Source organism: Callithrix jacchus, chromosome 9 (genome assembly GCF_049354715.1).
Source record: "Callithrix jacchus isolate 240 chromosome 9, calJac240_pri, whole genome shotgun sequence".
NCBI classification, from domain to species: domain Eukaryota; kingdom Metazoa; phylum Chordata; class Mammalia; order Primates; family Cebidae; genus Callithrix; species Callithrix jacchus.
The window spans coordinates 125,474,773-125,493,568 of record NC_133510.1 but is presented as its reverse complement, the minus strand read 5'-3'; the positions used below and the strand labels follow the sequence as shown (position 1 = coordinate 125,493,568).

General features: G+C 40.4%; 1 protein-coding gene across 50 annotated transcripts in view; it reads left to right on the top strand.

Moving 5' to 3' along the window:
- The window catches only part of CLIP1 (CAP-Gly domain containing linker protein 1), a 139,788-nt gene extending 121,309 nt beyond the window's left edge, over window positions 1-18,479 (top strand). For 30 of the 50 annotated variants that reach the window (XM_078337513.1, XM_078337518.1, XM_078337532.1 and 27 more), the window contains 7 exons: window positions 2,741-2,793; window positions 7,449-7,469; window positions 10,893-11,010; window positions 11,096-11,246; window positions 11,788-11,837; window positions 15,783-15,907; window positions 16,821-18,479. In XM_078337513.1, the coding sequence (XP_078193639.1) occupies window positions 2,741-2,793; window positions 7,449-7,469; window positions 10,893-11,010; window positions 11,096-11,246; window positions 11,788-11,837; window positions 15,783-15,907; window positions 16,821-17,046 (744 nt within the window). In that variant the 3' untranslated portion in view covers window positions 17,047-18,479. The remainder of the gene's footprint in view (window positions 1-2,740; window positions 2,794-7,448; window positions 7,470-10,892; window positions 11,011-11,095; window positions 11,247-11,787; window positions 11,838-15,782; window positions 15,908-16,820) is intronic. The other 20 variants (XM_035257960.3, XM_054239022.2, XM_035257953.3 and 17 more) reach the window with 1 other exon arrangement.
- The last annotated feature ends 317 nt before the right edge of the window (window positions 18,480-18,796 follow it).

The following is an 18,796-nucleotide window of genomic DNA, read 5'->3' as shown; positions in this document are numbered from 1 at the left end:
TAAGAACTTTGAAAAAAGGTTTGATGAAATCCTAATGAGAATAGATAACTTAGAGAGGAATATAAGTGAATTAATGGAACTGAATAATACAATACAGGAACTCTGAGAAGTATGCACAGGTTTAAACACTCGAATTGTTCAAGCAGAAGAAAGGATATCAGAGGTCGAAGTCCAACTTAATGAAATAAAACGAGAAGACAAGATTATAGAAAAAAGGTTAAAAAGGAATGAGCAAAGTCTCCAAGAAATGTGGGACTATGTGAAAAGACCAAATTTACGTTTGATAGGTGTACCTGAATGCGATGGAGAGAATGAATCCAAGCTGGAAAATACCCTTCAGGAAATTATTCAGGAAAATTTTCCTGACCTAGCAAAGCAGGTCAATATTCAACCCCAGGTAATACAGAGAACACCACAAAGATATTCCTCAAGAAGAGCAACCTCAAGGCACATAATTGTTAGATTCACCAGAGTTGAAACGAAGGAGAAAATACTAAGGGCAGCCAGAGAGAAAGGTCAGGTTACCCACAAAGGGAAGCCTATCAGACTTACAGCAGATCTCTCAGCAGAAACTCTACAAGCCAGAAGAGAGTGGGGGCCAATATTCAACATCCTTAAAGAACAGAACTTTCAGCCCAGCATTTCATATCCAGCCAAACTAAGCTTCACAACTGAAGGAAAAATAAAATCTTTTATGAACAAGCAAGTACTCAGAGATTTTATTACCACCAGGCCTGCTTTGCAAGAGCTTCTGAAAGAAGCATTACACATAGAAAGAAACAACCAGTATTAGCCTTTCTAAAAATATACCAAAAAGCAAAGAGCATCAACATAAAGAAGAATTTACGTCAATGAATGGATAAAACAGCCAGTTAACATCAAATGGCAGTAATCCTAAATTTAAATTGACTAAATCCCCCAATCAAAAGATACAGCCAAAACCCAACGTCATGTTACATCCAGACCCACTTCACATGCAAGGATACACAAAGACTCAAGAAAAAGGGATGGAGAAAGATTTACCAACCAAATGGAGAGCAAAAATAAATAAATAAAAAGCAGGAGTTGCAATTCTCATATCTGATAAAATAGATTTTAAAGCAACAAAGATATAGTGGTAAAAGGATCAATGCAACAAGAGCTAACGATCCTAATACCCAGATACATAGAGACTCAGACTCAATGAGACAGAGAACTAATAAGGATATCAAGGACTCAAACTCAGATCTGGAACAAGTAAACTTAATAAACATTTATAGAACTCTCCACTTTAAATACACAAAATATACATTCTTGTCAATACCACATCACACCTACTCATAGGTTTAAATGAAATATTGATTGGCCATTATTAATACCCCCCTTTTTTTTTAGAATAAAGCAACATTTCCATTCTCTCTCCCTCTTGTTCTTCCTCTTTCTTCCTCTCCTTCACTCTTTTTTTTCTTTCCTTCTCTCAAAAAAAGAAAAAAAGAAACCAACTTGTAGACCTCTAGATCCAGGTCAGCAATGTCTCTCTCACTGCCTGATTTCCTTCCTTCCCTTCTCTCCCTCCCTCCCTTCCTTCCTTCCTCTCTCCCTCCCTTCCTCCTTTCCTCCCTTCCTGCCTTCCTTCCTCCCTTCCAAAAAAAAAAAAAAGAAGAAAGTACAAACTTTAGCTGGGCATGGTTCTAAGCACCTGTAAATCCAACTACTCAGGAGACTGAAGCAGGGGAATCACTTGAACCTGGGAGGTGGAAGTTGCAGTGAGCCAAGATTGCACCACTGCATTCCACCCTGGGCAACAGAGCAAGATTCCAACTCAAAAAAAAAAAGCGAGTTGAAATTGGTGGTATTTGGCCAAACTGTGCAGGTTGGAGGTAGAGATGATTCTTCCTTCACAAGATTAACTACCTGAATCTTTTGGGTTTTTTAATCCCTAATGGAATAATAAAGAACCACTGGAAATTCTTTTGTAACCTCTTTGTTCTGTAGGTGAGAAACACATGCTTTACTAATGCTTGAATGTAGGAACAATTCAGTGAATGTGTGTTGAATTGATGGATGGGTAAATTGAGGTCCATAGAGAGTACGTGGCCTGTTCCTACTCCTCTGCAGTTTAGTGACACTTGATCTCTGTGGTTTAAGTAAAGGAACCAGAATGCTGTTAGCAGTGGAGCTTTACTCATTTAACAATTTGGTTTTTTGTATGTGAGAGAGTCTCACTGTGTTGCCCAGGCTGGAGTGTAGTGACAGGATCTTGGCTCTCTGCCTCCCAGGTTCAAGCAGTTCTTCTGCCTCAGCCTTCTCAGTAGCTGGGGTTACAGGCACACACCACCACACCCGGCTAATTTTTATATTTTTAGTAGAGATGGGCTTTCACCATCGTGGCCAGGCTGGTCTCAAACTCCTAAACTCAGGTGATCTACCCGCCTTGGCTTTTCCAAGAGCTAGGATTACAGGTGTGAGCCACCATGCCCAGAGAATGAATATTTTTGAATGCTCAAGTGTGCTTTGTTGTGTTCAAGGTTAATATTTTTGACTCTCAGGTCCCTGAGGAGTGGGAGTTACTGAGGTTGTGATTTATATGTTAATAACTGTACATCCTGTGATAGGGTGACCACTTGTTCCTCTTCATTGGTGGTGAGGAAAGCCAGTGGCTTTAGCTGTCCTGGAGCCTAGGGGATGACATGTGAAATGAAAAATATGCCTCTCTGTGGCCTGGTTATGAACTGAACTTTTTTTGTGTTTTTTTTCCTAGCTGGAAGAAGAAAGATCTGTGCTCAATAATCAGTTGTTAGAAATGAAAAAAAGGTAAGCTTTCTGTTTATTGTTGTGTGTGTTTAATAAGATGTCAGAACGTGATATATATGGTAACTTGTAGTAGAAAACAAGTGACCTCCTTATATTCAGAAAATGCCATTGTGATAGTTTGGTATTTGTAATTGACAAATTATGAAAATGCATTTGCTGGGTCAGGCATGGTGGCTCACGCCTGTAATCCCAGCACTTTGGGAGGCTGAGGCTGATGGATCACAAGGTCAGTAGTTCGAGACCAGCCTGACCAACATAGTGAAACCTCGTCTCTACTAAAAATACAAAAAATTAGCCAGGCATGGTGGCAGGTACCTGTAATCTCAGCTACTCAGGAGGCTGAGGCAGGAGAATCGCTTGAACCTGGGAGGCAGATGTTGCACTGAGCCAAGATAGCGCCACTGCACATCAGTCTGGATAACGTGGAAGACTCCCTCTCAAAAAAAAAAAAAAGAAAGAAAGAAAAAGAAAATCTATTTGCAAAAGTTTCACTATTACTAAAACAAAAATAATTTTATGTTAAGCCATGCTGAGTTGCTTTATTCAGAGGTGATCTAAAATCAGATTGTCTCATGTATACCACTATTACCTCCTAGTTTCAGTAACTAAAAATACTATAATCTTACATGTAGTTATTGATCTAGATATAAATACTGATTTCAATTACATAAAAATGTTAGGCTGGGCGCGGTGGCTCACACCTGTAATCCCAACACTTTGGGAGGCCAGGGCAGGCAGATCATGAGGTCAGGAGATTGAGCCCATCCTTGCTAACACTGTGAAACCCCGTCTCTACTAAAAATACTAAAAATTAGCTGGGCGTGGTGGCACGTGCCTGTAGTCCCGGCTACTTGGGAGGCTGAGGCAGGAGAATCACTTGAGGCCAGGAGGCGGAGGTTGCAGTGAGCCAGAGGTTGCAGTGAGCCAAGATTGTGCCATTGCACTCCAGCCTGGGTGACAGAGTGAGACTTTGTCTCAAAAATAAATCAGTAATTTTAATGTTCATTAATAATGGGTAACATCATTTTAAGTGTTTCTATTTTCTTTAAAAAGGCTTTGTTACTTATTGTTCTCCCATAGTAGTCAAATGGTATTCAAATTAAAAACTAGTATAATTTTTTCAGTACTTTTCAATAAGGAAGAACATGGCCCACAGAAACAATTGTATAGAAGCTTGATGCTTCTATAAGCTGATAAGTCTTTGTCTGCTGTTTTAAAATGTGCAGTTTTGTTTAGAGGAAGTCTGTGCTTTACATGATGCCAAGCAGGTTTGGGGGGTGCTACTGCTGAGAACCACAGCCTGTGCAGTGGCTGCTGCGGAATGGGTGCACACCACAACTGTGATGTGCTTTTTTGCTTCTTAGAAACAAAACTAAAAAACAGACCTTAAGGAATAGCATAACCAATAATTTCTCCATGGTCCGGTGAAGTATTTTATTCCCACTTGTCGGGGAAGAGGAGGTTTCCCCCACCACCTACTGAGGTGTGTGTTTTATGCAGCAGTGTCTCTTCTGCCAACATGGCAGTTGCTTAGGAGTGGAGGGCTTTATTTATTTATTTAGATTTAGCTATTTGTATTGCATAAGCCACACTCTAAAGGACGTCAGGCTTTGGTCCAGGGATGCATTTACTCTTCTTTTTTTATTTTTATTTTTTGAGAAATGGCCTCTCTCCGTCGCCCCAGTTGGAGTGCAGCGGCTCAGTCATGGCCCACTGCAGCCTCTATCTCCTGGGCTCAATTGACTTCCCACCTCTCAGCCTCCCAGGTAGCTGGTACTACACCCATGCATGGCCACACCTGGCTAATTCTTTTTCTTAATGTTTTATAGAGACAAGGTCTCGCTGTGTTGCCCAGGCTGCCTTTCCTTTATTTAAATTAAGAAATAGTAGTGAAATTAACTAAGGTGGTGTTTATACTCAGAATGCAAGTGTGTTTCACCACTGCCATGCCCCTGATAAGTCTTTGCTTATTTTTTAATTTTTTTTTTTTTTTAGATGGAGTTTCGTTCTTGTTGCCCAGGCTGGAGTGCAATGGCACAATCACAGCTCACTGCAACCTCCACCTCCCGGGTTCAAGCGATTCTCCTGCCTCAGCCTCCTGAGTAGCTGGTACTACAGGGCTTGTTACTGTGGCATTCTGGCAAGGGAGCTATGGTTGGACACTGGTTCATGCCTGTAATCCCAGCACTTTGGGAGGCAAAGGAGGGAGGATCACTTGAGCACAAGAGTTCGAGACCAGCCTGGGCAACATAGTGAGACTCTGTCTTCATTAAAAAAAAAAAACTGGTGTACCCCTACATTTAAATAGCACTTCATAATTCACAAATTAATCTAATCTCAAAACAACCCATTGAACTGTGTGGTGGAGCTTGCATTTTTAAAGGATGAAATTAGCCAGGCATTGTGGCACATGCCTGTAGTCCCAGCTACTCAGGAGGCTAAAGCGAGAGAATCGCTTGAGCCGGTATTCAGTGCCATAGTGTACTAGGATCATGCCTGAGAATAGCTGCTGCCCTCTAGCCTGGGCAACATAGCAAGAGTCTGTCTCTAAAATAAAATAAAGAAATAAAACAATGAAAGTAAAGCTTGAGAAGTTAGGCATGTTATCCCAGGACTCAGGACTAATAAAGGACAAGTGCAGGCTGAAGACTCAGGTCATCATATTTTTATGCTGGTTCTCCTCTCAGTGAATCTTTAAGTTTTTATTTATTTATTACTTACATAGATCTTTTTAAAAAAGAGAAGACATGCTTAATGATGAAGTCTTTATCATGTAACTTTAACTAAATTGCATGCCTTTCAAAATATGGTTAGGCATGGGACCTTTTTCGTGGCTTAAAAAGATGAAACATGGACCAGGCGCGGTGGCTCATGCCTGTAATCTCAACACTTTGGGAGTCACAAGGTCAGGAAATCAAGACCATCCTGGCCAACATAGTAAAACACTGTCTATACTAAAAATACAAAAAATTAGCTGGATGTGGTGGCACTTGCCTGTAGTCTCAGCTACTCAGGAGGCTGAGGCAGGAGAATTGCTTGAACCAGTGAGGCGAAGGTTTCAGTGAGCCAAGATTGCACCACTGCACTCCAGCTTGGGTGACAGAGCGAGACTCTGTCTCAAAAAAAAGAAAAATGGAACATGGCCGGGCATAGTGGCTTATGCCTGTAATCCCAGCACTTTGGGAGGCCAAGGTGGATAGATCATTGAAGTCAGGAGTTTGAGACCAGCTTGGCTAACTTGGTGAAACCCCATCTCTACTAAAAATATAAAATTAGCCAGGCATGGTGGCAGGTGCCTGTAATCCCAGCTACATAGGAGGCTGAGGGAAGGAGAATCACTTGAATCCAGGAGGCAGGTTGCAGTGAGCTGAGAGTGCCATCGCACTCCAGCCTGGGCAACAAGAGCAAAACTCCATCTTAAAAAAAAAAAAAAAAAAAGATGAAACAAATTTAGGGGCTGTGAAGTTCTCTTTCTTACTTCTCTCTGTTCCTGTTTTATGTCCTCATTGTTTAGGAGAATGTGTCTTGAAAAATCACTCTTAATTTTCATCAGAAAATATAAAGATGACTTTTCTGGGAGTGAAAATTTCACTCCTAGTTTATCATATGTAGAAGTGTTCTTTGTTAATTAACCCTTATGGAAAGTTATTTCTATTTTAGAAACTTGAATGTAAATTTATTTTAGCTAATAGTTGGGACCCTTAAATTCCTTCTAAAAGTCAGTTTGATAAAGGATTCATATGTAGGTCTATGTGTGTCATGGTTAAATAAATGTACCAAGCATTGAGTACTAAAAAGAACTTGATATACTGTTAATTTTGAAAGCCTTCCAAATACTTACATTGTAAAGTATTTTAAATGTAGTTGGTCATGCAAGAACTGAGAGCTTAGTCAACACTTGAATTCAGAAGTGATCATTAAACATACATAGTTAAGACAGTTATATAATCACTTCAGCCAGATGATCGTGATTTTCAAGTGCAGAATTTACTCCCAACTGTATGATTAAAGTGAAGCCAGATGCAGATTTGGGAGCTGGTTTGGTTTCACTCCCTTCTCCAGGGGAGACATTTTAGTGTCAAAGAAGGGGCTCCAAAGCCAAAGTGTGAGGCATGGATTTTTGGAGTCAGAATTCATCCTATCGGTGCCAATGCAGGATTTGTCAGGAGTAAAAACTGGTTTGACCATAAAGCCCCCAAATTCTGAGGAGGTCCTGTGCAACTTCAGTTCATCCGGCTCACTGTGGGTTGCTAACTGTCTGACTGTCTCCGAGCTTGCGCTACTTACCAATGCTCATTTCACCCCTCTCTTTTCCCTTTCCTACTCTTGCTTCCTTTGCTATATCTGTGTGTCTTTAATGGTAAGACTAAAGAAAGTCTATCCACGTTATAATAAATAAATTTCATATATTTTTAGCAAACCAAATTGTTGTATATATTTTTGGCTGCCTTTGTCCCTCTGTGTCTTGCTTTTGTTTTGTAAAATATTCTCAGCAGTATATATATACACATACACACACACACAAACACACACATATATTTCCTTTTTATATCTATATACAGCAAAAAACTTCAGTGCAAATTTAGTCTCCTTACTGTATTGCATTTCTCTTCATGATTCTAATATTTGGTTCTTGTTATTTTGCATTTTTAAAGCTTGCCCAGTAACACTTTAAGGTATTTGCTTCATTACTGGAATTTATTTCTTATGTAAGTAGTAAGGAAAGAATCTGGATAAAATATTCCCCTGGGGGATGGGGAGAGAAAAATTTCTGGTCCCTCCATCCCTTCTTTCATATTATGTTTATTTTCCCTTCTTGATTTTTTTGTAATACCAAGTCATTCCAGCTAATGGCTTAATACAATTTGTGACTCAGACATAAGTAATGTTGGCATTAACAGTGGTTTAATTTAGCCCCTCCTGGTGGTTTGCACAGTGGAATTGAGCCTTAGAGATGGCTTAAGAAGCTAGCAATGATGATGGGTCACAAAGATGAGCTGCCAGAGGCAGCTGTCATTTGGTGTATAAATCACAAGTCAGATTTCTTTCTTAATCATGCACGTGTCAGTAACTTGTATAGGAAGCATTCTGGCAGCCATCTCCTTAGAAAGCAGGGGGCTGAGAGGTTGTATGTGTATGTGATGATGAGCAGAGTCTGTTTGGTGGCCCCAGAAAAGGACACCTGTCCCTTTTTCCTTCTGCCAGCTGTACATTTGTTTATCTTTCCCCAGCACTAAGCATCTGTGGGATCTTGGCCAACTGGAGTCCTGATTATAGGAAAATCTAAATCTCTTGACAACCCCAAATCCTGTTTTTTTTTTAGTAAAAACATTTAAAATTACATTTTTCAAATTTGAGTTGGATTTATAGCAAGTGAAGCTCTGAAAATTATTTTTATAACAGAATCAACTACCAAGTGCATTTACTAGAAACATAAGAGACCCGAGTTTTTTTTGCTTTTTTATTTCAGATGGGGTCTTGCTCTGTCACCCAGGCTGGAGTACAGTGGCACAATCACAGCTCACTACAGCCTCAAGCTCCTGGGCTCAAGCGATCCTCCCACTTCATCTTCCCTAGTAGCTGGGACAGCAAGCATGAGCTGCCATGCCTGGTTAATTTTTTAAATAAGTTTTTGTAGAGACAGGGGTCTCACTGTGTCAACCAGGCTGGTCTCGAACTCCTGGCTCAAGTGATCCTTCTGCTTTGGCCTGCCAGAGTACTGGGATGACAGGCATTACACCGTACCTGGCTGAAACCCAGGCTTTATTGCCTCTTTGGATGATATCAGATGTTTTTACTTCCCAGGTGGCAAAAAGTGCCTGTACATTCCTTTCATGTAAGTTGCTGTTTTAACCTAAGCAAGAGCCTATGTCCTAACAAGGTGTTACTAGCTTAGTAATTTACCCGCACTGATGCCTACTGTTTCCAGTGCGTGAGTAATGCTGGGGTTTTTAATTCAAGAAGTTTCTGTCTCAGATTCTTTTCTTACTACTTCTCATTCTGGAGTGTAAGTGTAAGCCACACAATGAGATAAATACAACACTTATATTTTCATCTTTGTGTAGAATTTCAATTTGCCATAAATCATGAGATTTCTGTAACTTGTGTGCCGGATATCTTGGGTCTCACTAACCAGACATACATTCTGCCGTTTCTAACCTGGGCCTCAGTTTCCTGTTCCTCCAGTTGGTTCCAAAACAGACAAGCAGTACATCCTCTGCATTTCCCAGTTACTTGGAATAGAGCCAGGTGTGATTTGGCTTCTTGTTAAGGTCACGATGGCTCATCATTAGCACGATGATTGCCTGTGCTAATGCATTGTCTTAGGTTGTATGGCCTGTGGCCTAACCTAGGAAATTTTTCTCTAGTTTTGTTTTTCCTAAAGTATTTTTGTCATTTTCCTCCCATGTTTCACACTGCATGTCATTTAAAAAACTTTTTATTTAAAAATAATTTTAGATTTCCAGAAGCGTTGCAAAAGTAGTGCATCCAGTTCGCATAGACCTTCCCCCAGCTGCCCCAATTGAACAGCATACACAGCCCTGGCACACTTATCAAAACTAAGACATTACCATCAACACCATACTCTCAGCTGAAACAAGAGACTTCATTCAGATCTCACCAGTTTTCTCACTAATGTCCTTTTGTGTTCCAGCATCCAAACTAGGATCTGGCAGTTAGTTGTCGTACCTCCTTTGTCTCTTCTGTATGTGACAGTTTCTCAGCCTTTTCTTGAATATATGTAGTTTTTATAAGAAAACTTTAAGTATGGCCAGGTGCAGTAGCTCATGCCTATAATCCCAGCACTTTGGGAGGCTAAGGTGGGAGGATCACCTGAGGTCAGGAGCTCGAGACCATCCTGGCTAATGTAGTAAAACCATCTCTACTAAAATATAAAAATTAGCTGGGCGTGGTGGTGTGCACCTGTAATCCCAGTACTTTGGGAGGCTGAGGCGGGCGGATCACTTGAGGTCAGGAGTTTGAGACCAGCCTGGCCAACATGGTGAAACCCCATCTTTACTAAAAATACAAAAATTAGCCAGGCATGGTGGTGCATGCCTGTAATCCCAGCTACTCGGGAGGCTGAGACAGGAGAATCTCTTGAACCCCAGGAGGTGGAAGTTGCAGTGAGCTGAGATTGCACCAATGCACTGCAGCCTGAGCAACAAAGTGAGACTCTCAAAAATAAAAACAAAAACCCCCAAAAACTTTAAGTAGGTACACATATGTAACACATGCTAGCCTGCCCTTTGGGCTCTTTTCACTGTGTCCTGGTATCCCTCCCTGTTCTTTCCTCATCTTTCCCTTTCTCTTCCCACTCCCCTGACCCTCTCATTAAAGGTCTCACCCCCTCCCTCTGCTGATAATCAAGTGCTGAGTCAGGCCAAGAACATAAACCAGGAGCTCTGAATTTCTCCTTCCAGGCTCCCATGCTTTCATTCTGCACCTGAGAAAACCATTTTAACATTTTCTGTTCTAGCCTTTATGTAATTACCATTAATTTCTATGAGCTAATTTAATGTCCTCTTCAGAGTCTATGGCTGGAAAGTAATGAGTAATAATAATAATCTTTGCTACTGTTTTGGCCCATAACATCTTAAATACCCATTCTTGGAACTTGCTAAAAGTTACTGAAATTAGTGAGAACCAATTGATATGTCCAGCATAAAGCTGCTCTGCATGACATCTGTATAACTGCTTTGCATGTGTGTATCTTAATTGTTGGTATTGCTTGGTAATCATTTATTCAAGAATTAACAAAATTCAACTCGGGTTTAGATTTTGGTAGAACTTTGGGGAGGGTACAGCCGTTTTTTCTTTTTAATTCTACCTCTTCCAAATTTATTAACTTGTTTCTTTAAGTTCAAATGGATATAATCATATGCAGATTCTGGCATGTCTATGCATAGGTACACTTTTTCTCCCCTCACAGTAAGTAAAATTTTGTGAGCATAATGGCCTTAACTCCCTATAAAACTTCCCTGTTACACTTTTTTTTTTACATTAACTAACGTTAATTATGTGTTTGTTCTAGAACAGTTGTACATCAACCGCTCTTTCGGTTGATTTGTGGAACTTTTAACTCTTTGATCTTTTAGAGAATCCAAGTTCATAAAAGACGCAGATGAAGAAAAAGCTTCCTTGCAGAAATCCATCAGTATAACTAGTGCCTTACTCACAGAAAAGGATGCCGAGCTGGAGAAACTGAGAAATGAGGTAGAGTACGACCCAGGGCTCAAGAACTTTCACTCTGCCTCCTTTTGTTCAAAGTCCGAGCCTAAGCCAAACAACTGTGTTTCAGGTCACAGTGCTCAGGGGAGAAAATGCCTCTGCCAAGTCCTTGCATTCAGTCGTTCAGACTCTAGAGTCTGATAAGGTGAAGCTTGAGCTCAAAGTAAAGAACTTGGAGCTTCAACTCAAAGAAAACAAGAGGCAGCTCAGCAGCTCCTCAGGTAAAGGACGCCTGCCCAGGGCTTCTCCATAAGCCGCGCTTCCTCCCAAGGAGCCCTTTCTAGTACAGATGCTTTTCGAAGACAGCTTTTATGCTGCCTTGACTCCCACTCTCCTTAGCTTTTCCACCACTTAATGGGCTTTCTTGTGGTCTGTGAATGTTGTCACCAACCTACGATGGTGGCTGCCTGCTGCTATCCAGACTGGGGGGTATTAAAGTACCCAGGAGGAGGTGTTTCCTGTGGTGAAGAAGGGTGGATTGCCACTGTACATTTAGATGGATGTGACCGGCATTCTTACTCGGGAGTCGGCCGGCCTGAGCAAGAGCATGTGAAGGGCAGGGCTGGTGTCTGTGCGAACCCACAGGGTCCCACACGAGGACAGGACCTCATCCATGTGTGCTCAAAGTGGTATATTGGGAAGTCCACAGGAAAATGAGTTTTTAACACTGGCCCTTTCACTGCAGTTTAGATTGTGATTAAAAATATATATATACCTTCCCTCCACTTGTTTTTTTTTTTTTTTTTCCTCCTCAAATATAAGGTAATACCGATACTCAGGCAGATGAGGATGAAAGAGCCCAGGAGAGTCAGGTAATGTTCCTGCCTTATTGCTTTGCTTGGTTGCTGTTTTTCAAAAGCATGTAATCTTTTGGTTTATTTTCCTTCTCATTTGATGCCTTTGGTATCAGTTAGTCATTTGAATGGATAATACATTCCTCTGGTCCAAACATTAAACAAAATTAAAAATTATATACATTAAATGTTCTCCTCCAAACATTCTATCTCTTCTGCTCAGTTCCCAACTCCCCAAACAAAAAATTACTGTTATTGTCTTTCCTTTTCAGATTTTAAAAAATGTATATATAAGCCAGCACTAATACAGTCTTCCCTCTTTTTTTTTTTTTTTTACATAAATGATGGCATACTACATAAATAGTTCTGCACCTAACCTTTTCTATAGCTATGTAATGTTCTATTATGTGGATTTACCATAATTTAGTCAGTTCGCTGTTGGTTGACAGTGACCCTTGGGACGTTTCTGGTCCTTTGGGTGTTTTATAAACAATGCTGTAAGTAATTATCTTGGACAGCTATCATTTCCATATTAGCATTTCTGCAAGATGAAGTCCTAGAAGTAGAATTGCTCTGTCAAAGGGTTTGTTATTTATCTTAATCTTTAAAAGACTGGTTTCTTGAAAACTCAGTCTCTTAGAGCAAACATTAACAAAACAACTTTAGTTTTAAACTAAAAATGGGATTAGGCCAGGAACGGTGGCTCACACCTGTAATTCCAGCACTTTGGGTTGCCAGAGTGGGGTGATTGCTTGAGCCCAGGAGTTTGAGACCAACCTGGACATAGTAAGACCTCATCTCTCAAAAAACAAAAACAAAAGTAGCCTGCGGGCTGGGTGACAGAGCATTTTTTTAAGGTCCTGGGCCAGGTGTAGTGGCTCATACCTGTATTCCCAGCGCCCAGCACTTTGGGAGGCTGAGGTAAGAGGACTGTCTGAGGCCAGGAGATTGAGACCAGCCAGAGCAACAATAAATAGCAAGACCCTGTGTCTACAAAAAATAAAATTAGTCAGTCCCAGTTACCCCAGAAGCTGAGGCAGGAGGATTGCTTGAGTCCAGAAGGTTGAGGCTGCAGTGAGTCATGATCATGCTACTGTACTTCAGCCTGAGTGACAAAGCGAAAACTGTCTCAGGAAAAAAAAAAAGTAGGGTGGGGGGACTGGGCACAGTAGCTCACACTTGAAATCCCAGCACTTTGGTAGGCCAAGGTAGGCAGATTGCTTGAGCCCAGGAGTTCAAGACCAGCCTGGGCAACATTGGTGCTCCAGCCCCGGTGACAGAGCAAGACCCTGTCTCAAAACAAACAAAAATTTGTAAAAAGGGATTATATAAAGGCAAAGTATTCTGTATTTGTAAATATAATTGTATATGGCAACAAACATCCATCTTTTAATTTTGATATATTTTGGATGTACTATGTTCAAAATTCAAAAATACAAAAGCCACTTATTATTTTTAAATAAAAGGAAAACTCACCTTGAGATTTGTCTTAGTTGCCAGACATCTCCTTTGAGGGGCATGCAATGATTCAATGTTGTACAAACTTACCATGGAGTAGCATTGTCCTCTGTTACGTCTCCTGGGCTTAATAACTAACAGTATCTTCTCTCCCCTTTCCTTCTGCTTCGGTTTGTTTCATCTGCTGCTGACAACACTTTTCTTCCAATCAGCAAATGGTTCGTTTCATGTTTCCTAATTTTTGTACATGCGTGTGTGTGTTTGTGTGTATGGTTTCCCACTAATGTCCATTGTGTGGCTTTTTCTTCCTCCTGCAATGGAGCTCTTAACACAAGAATGACTTAGAAAATGCACTTTGGGAAGTGAGGATAGACTCAGTACGTCTGCCTTTAGAGGTGGCCTCCATGATGCTGGGGATATTCTGCGGACAAAGACTGCAGTGATTGCTAACTTTGCTTCATAACTTGCCCCAGCAGGAGAAAAAAAAAAAACATTTCTTTAAGAAGTAAAATATGTATGTATATGTGTGTGTGTGTGTATATATGTATATGTATTTTAAATATTATAAAGTGGGATTTTTCAATTTAGAGAAATGAGACCTTTTTATTATTTGTAGAAGAAGAAAGAAATTTTTTGTTTTTAAGTTAAAGTGCCCTTAGGTTGAAAGGAAATGTCCCTTGTGTTGGCCATCTTGTCCCCTCTGCCCCAGGGCTTGGCACAGGTGCTCTTCCTCTGGGTGGTACCTGAAGGCTGCCCTGTTGTGTGCCAGGCTGTTTGTCCTCTGTTTGGAAAGATCTTTAGCCTTCTCCATTTTCCCTGAGAACATGTTAATTTATCGCTCCACCATTACCAGTCAGCTGATAAAGGACAGTCTGAAGGAAATTTCCATATGACTTTTTCAAATCTACAGAACAGAAAAGTCCTAGATTGTAAAGTGTTGTGTGTGTGTGTGTGACTTTTGTAGAATGCAAGATTTTATTTGTGTATATATATATATACATATATATATATATGCATACACATATACACACACACATAGACACACACACACACACATCTATACATATTTTTACTTTTTTTAGATGGAGTCTTGCTCTGTTGCTCAGGCTGGAGCGCAATGGCCTGATCTTGGCTCACTGCAACCTCTGCCTTCTGGGTTCAAGCAATTCTCCAGCCTCAGCCTCCTTAGTAGCTGGGACTACAGGCATACATCACTACACCCAGCTAATTTTTGTATTTTTGTATTTTTTGTCTTTTTACTAGAGACAGCATGTCACTATATTGGCCAGGTTGGTCTCGAACTCCTGACCTCAGGTGATCTGCACACCTCCGCCTCCTAAAGTGCTGGGATTACAGGTGTGAGCTACTGTGCCCAGCCAATATTTTTTATGTGGTAGAATGAAAACAAACTTGTGCCCATATATTCAGAAATGTAAGATTATGACTTTTGGAGAATGCAAGATTTTTTTTCCAATAAAAAAATTTTCTTGGCCGAGGCGGGTGGATCACGAGGTCAAGAGATCAAGACCATCCTGGTCAACATGGTGAAACCCCGTCTCTACTAAAAATACAAAAAAAAAAATTAGCTGGGCATGGTGGCACGTGCCTGTAATCCCAGCTACTCAGGAGGCTGAGGCAGGAGAATTGCCTGAACCCAGGAGGCGGAGGTTGTGGTGAGCCGAGATTGCGCCATTGCACTCCAGCCTGGGCCACAAGAGCGAAACTCCGTCTCAAAAAAAAAAAAATGTTTTTTTCTTATATTTTTTAAAGAATCAATAGCACTCCACTAACCCACAGATATATATGTTTAAGAATAATTTCAGTGGGGTGTGGTGGCCTCATGCCTGTAATCCCAATACTTTGGGAGGTGGGCAGATCATGAGGTCAGGAGTTCGAGACAGGCCTGGCCAATATGGCGAAACCCTGTCTCTACTAAAAATACAAAAATTAGCTGGGCATGGTGGCATGCACCTGTAGTCCCAGCTACTAAGGAAGCTGAGGCAAGAGAATCACTTGAACCCAGGAGACAGAGGTTGCAGTAAGCCAAGATCCTGCCACTGCATTCCAGCCTGGGCAACACAGTGAGAAGAAAAAAAAAGAGTAATTTCATTTGCCCCAAAAACAAATGAAATCTATTTATACCTAGAAATATTCAATGAAGTGTACTTTAAATGTTTTTTTAGAGATAAAATAGCATCTACTCAGTAAGGAACATTCGAAGAATCCTGAAAGATGTGAGGGGTTAAAAGAAACTGCCATAACCTCACCACCTAGACATGACCTCATTTAAGTTCAGCTCTTTACTCACATAATCTCAGCATTCCTGTCCTCAGGGAGAGTGAGAAGCATGGGTGCCCAATAGCCACTGTTGGCCTCTTCAGCACACTTTGCTGCCATAGCTTAAAGGCATATACTTCATGACTTGTTGATGCTCCAGCTTATATATATATATTCTTGTCATTTTACACATCTCACTTTCTTTCTTCTTTTTTTTTTTTTTAACAGATTGATTTCCTAAATTCGGTAATAGTGGACCTTCAAAGGAAGAACCAAGACCTCAAGATGAAGGTGGAGATGATGTCAGAAGCAGCCCTGAATGGGAATGGGGAAGACTTGAACAATTATGACAGGTATTTCATAGGAAGACATACGGATTGCTGTGATCCCAGCACTTTGGGAGACTGAGGGGGGTGGATCACTTGAGGTCAGGAATTCAAAACCAGTCTGGCCAACATGGTGAAACCCCATCTCTACTAAAAATACAAAAGTTAGCCAGGTGTGGTGACACATGCCTCTTAATCCCAGCTCCTTGGGAGGCCAAAGCAGGAGAAGAGCTTGAATCTGGGAGGCGGAGGTCGCAATGAGCTGAGATTGTGCCATTGCACTCTAGCCTGGGTGACACAGCAAGACCCTGTCTCAAAAAAAAAGCCATACAGATTGGAACCTTAGTTTCATCAAAATAAATGTATGTTTTTAAAGTGAGCTTCTCTAGTGGATTGTAAAAAGACACAACAAAAAAAACCACAATTGTTTTGCAGTTCCTTTGCCATAAATAGATTTTTGTAAATCTGGCAAGCAAGAGGAGACTACAAATGGTTTAACATGAAAATTTTAAATGTGGGGCTGTCACGGTGGCTCACACCTGTAATCCCAGCACTTTCGGAGGCCAAGGCGGACAGATCACCTGAGGTCAGGAGTTTGAGACCAACTTGGCCAACCTGGCAAAACCCCATCTCTACTGAAAATACAACAAAATTAGCTGGGCATGGTGGTGCGAGCCTGTAATCCCAGCTACTTGGAAGGCTGAACCCAGGAGGCGGAGGTTGCAGTGAGCTGAGATCATGCCACTGCACTCCAGCCTGGGCAACAGCAACTCCATCTCAAAAAAACCAAAACCTTTAAATGTGGAATAATGTACTACTTACACTGGATGCTCACAGACTTGGCCATAATTAGTTCTTAATTTTTAAATTCTTTGCAAGCATTCTTGTCTCTTCAGTTTCTTCTGATAAATTTTCTGATTTCACACATTAACATTTATAGTGATGATCAGGAGAAACAGTCCAAGAAGAAACCTCGCCTCTTCTGTGACATTTGTGACTGCTTTGATCTCCACGACACAGAGGACTGTCCTACCCAGGCACAGATGTCAGAGGACCCTCCCCATTCCACACACCATGGCAGTCGGAGTGAGGAACGGCCATACTGTGAAATCTGTGAGATGTTTGGACACTGGGCCACCAACTGCAATGACGACGAGACCTTCTGATGAAGCCTCAAGTGGAGAACTGGGTTTTCTCAGACGCACTTGCATTGACACAACGTAACACCAGCATTGTGTGTGCAGACTTCAGGAGAACTCATGTTATTTTTTACCCCATCAACAAATTAGGAAAATATTTTGATCTTCAACAAATTGCCCTTTAGTCTCCCCTTATGAGTTAGAATAATAAATATTTAGTAGGTGAAATTTCACCTCAGATTTTGTTTTCTTGGTATTTAAGTTTGAAGACATTGCACCAGATGCCATTACATTTATTGTCCCTAGACCTCATAGAAAAATCCCTACCCTTACAATACCTTATTTAAGTAACTTTAAATTATGCCGTTACTTTTCATATTTGCACTAAAATACTTCTGGGCTGCATTTGTATATTTAGATTTTTTGGTTAAGCTTTGACACTGGAATGAGTTGAAAAAATGTGCCATTTTGCATTTTCATCTACTCATTTAAAGTATTTTATTCTTATTCAAAGAAATATCTGAGCTCTTTGCACTACCTGTTATCAGTAGTGCCTTTATTTCAGGCTTGATAATACTTAGGTGTGATTATAAAATCATGAAGCAGGTAAAGGGAGGGGAAACCCCCAAACTGCTGTGGGGACATTTTATAATCTATATGCTGCACCCACTTACTCTACTGTGGTGTTTGGTTTATTAGTTTTGCATAATTTCGACTTCTATATATTATATGTATATATTTTTTAAAAATCTCTATTTTGGGAAAAAACATACACAATGTGTCTTTCTTTTTGGATATTTACCTTTATGAAAAAGGAAATACTTAAAATGATAATTAGGACATAAGAGACTAGGCCAGAAATAACATCATGTGGCTTTGCAACTATTTTCGTTTGTTTTCCTTTTATTTCTTTACTGTATTTAAATAACTGGAGGAATTTTCTCCAATTTTTTTTTCCTTCTCTAGCAGGTATCCCCAGCAGTCAATTAACAATAGCCACTATAAAATGCCTAAATTAACCAATCTACAATCTTCCTTTACAAGATTTTTTTACTGTTTTTAGATGAATGTACGATGAGAAATTCAACATTAATAATTTTGGATTTTCTTATCACAAAAAAGAAAATGAAGGACCTCAAAGCACCAGAGAAGTTTATCAACCAGTTCGAATCTATTTATCTTCATTTGAATGTCTTCTAGAATATGTAAAAAGTAATAAAATGTACCTTCCATGCTACATGTACAATAAGAACTTCTATAATTGTATATATATGCCTTTGATGTATTTTCCCCTCAAAATTATCAACTGTGTGTTTGACAGTGAATATTAAATCTGTTATGAGTTGAAATTTTTGATTATAAATGTAATACGAATTGACAAACAGAAAACATGTAAAGCAGTATTAGAATTTGGCCAAACAAGTGTTCTGTATCTACTTTAATAAATGCTTATTCTTTTTTGTTTTGTTGGTTTTATTTTGTTTTAGACAAGGTCTCACTCTGTCGTCCAGGCTGGAATACAGTGCACAGTCATAGGTTGCTGCAGCCTCCAACTCCTGGGCTCAAGCAGTCCTCTCACCTCAGCCTCCAAAGTAGCTACGACTACAGGCAAGTGCCACCACACCTGGCTAATTTTTTAATTTTTTGTATAGAGTGAGTCTCCCTATGTTGCCCGAGCTGGTTTTGAACTCCTGAGCTCAAGTGATCCTCCCACCTCAGCCTCCTAAAGTGTTCAGAGTACAGGTGTGAGCTACCACACCCAGCCAATAAATGGTTA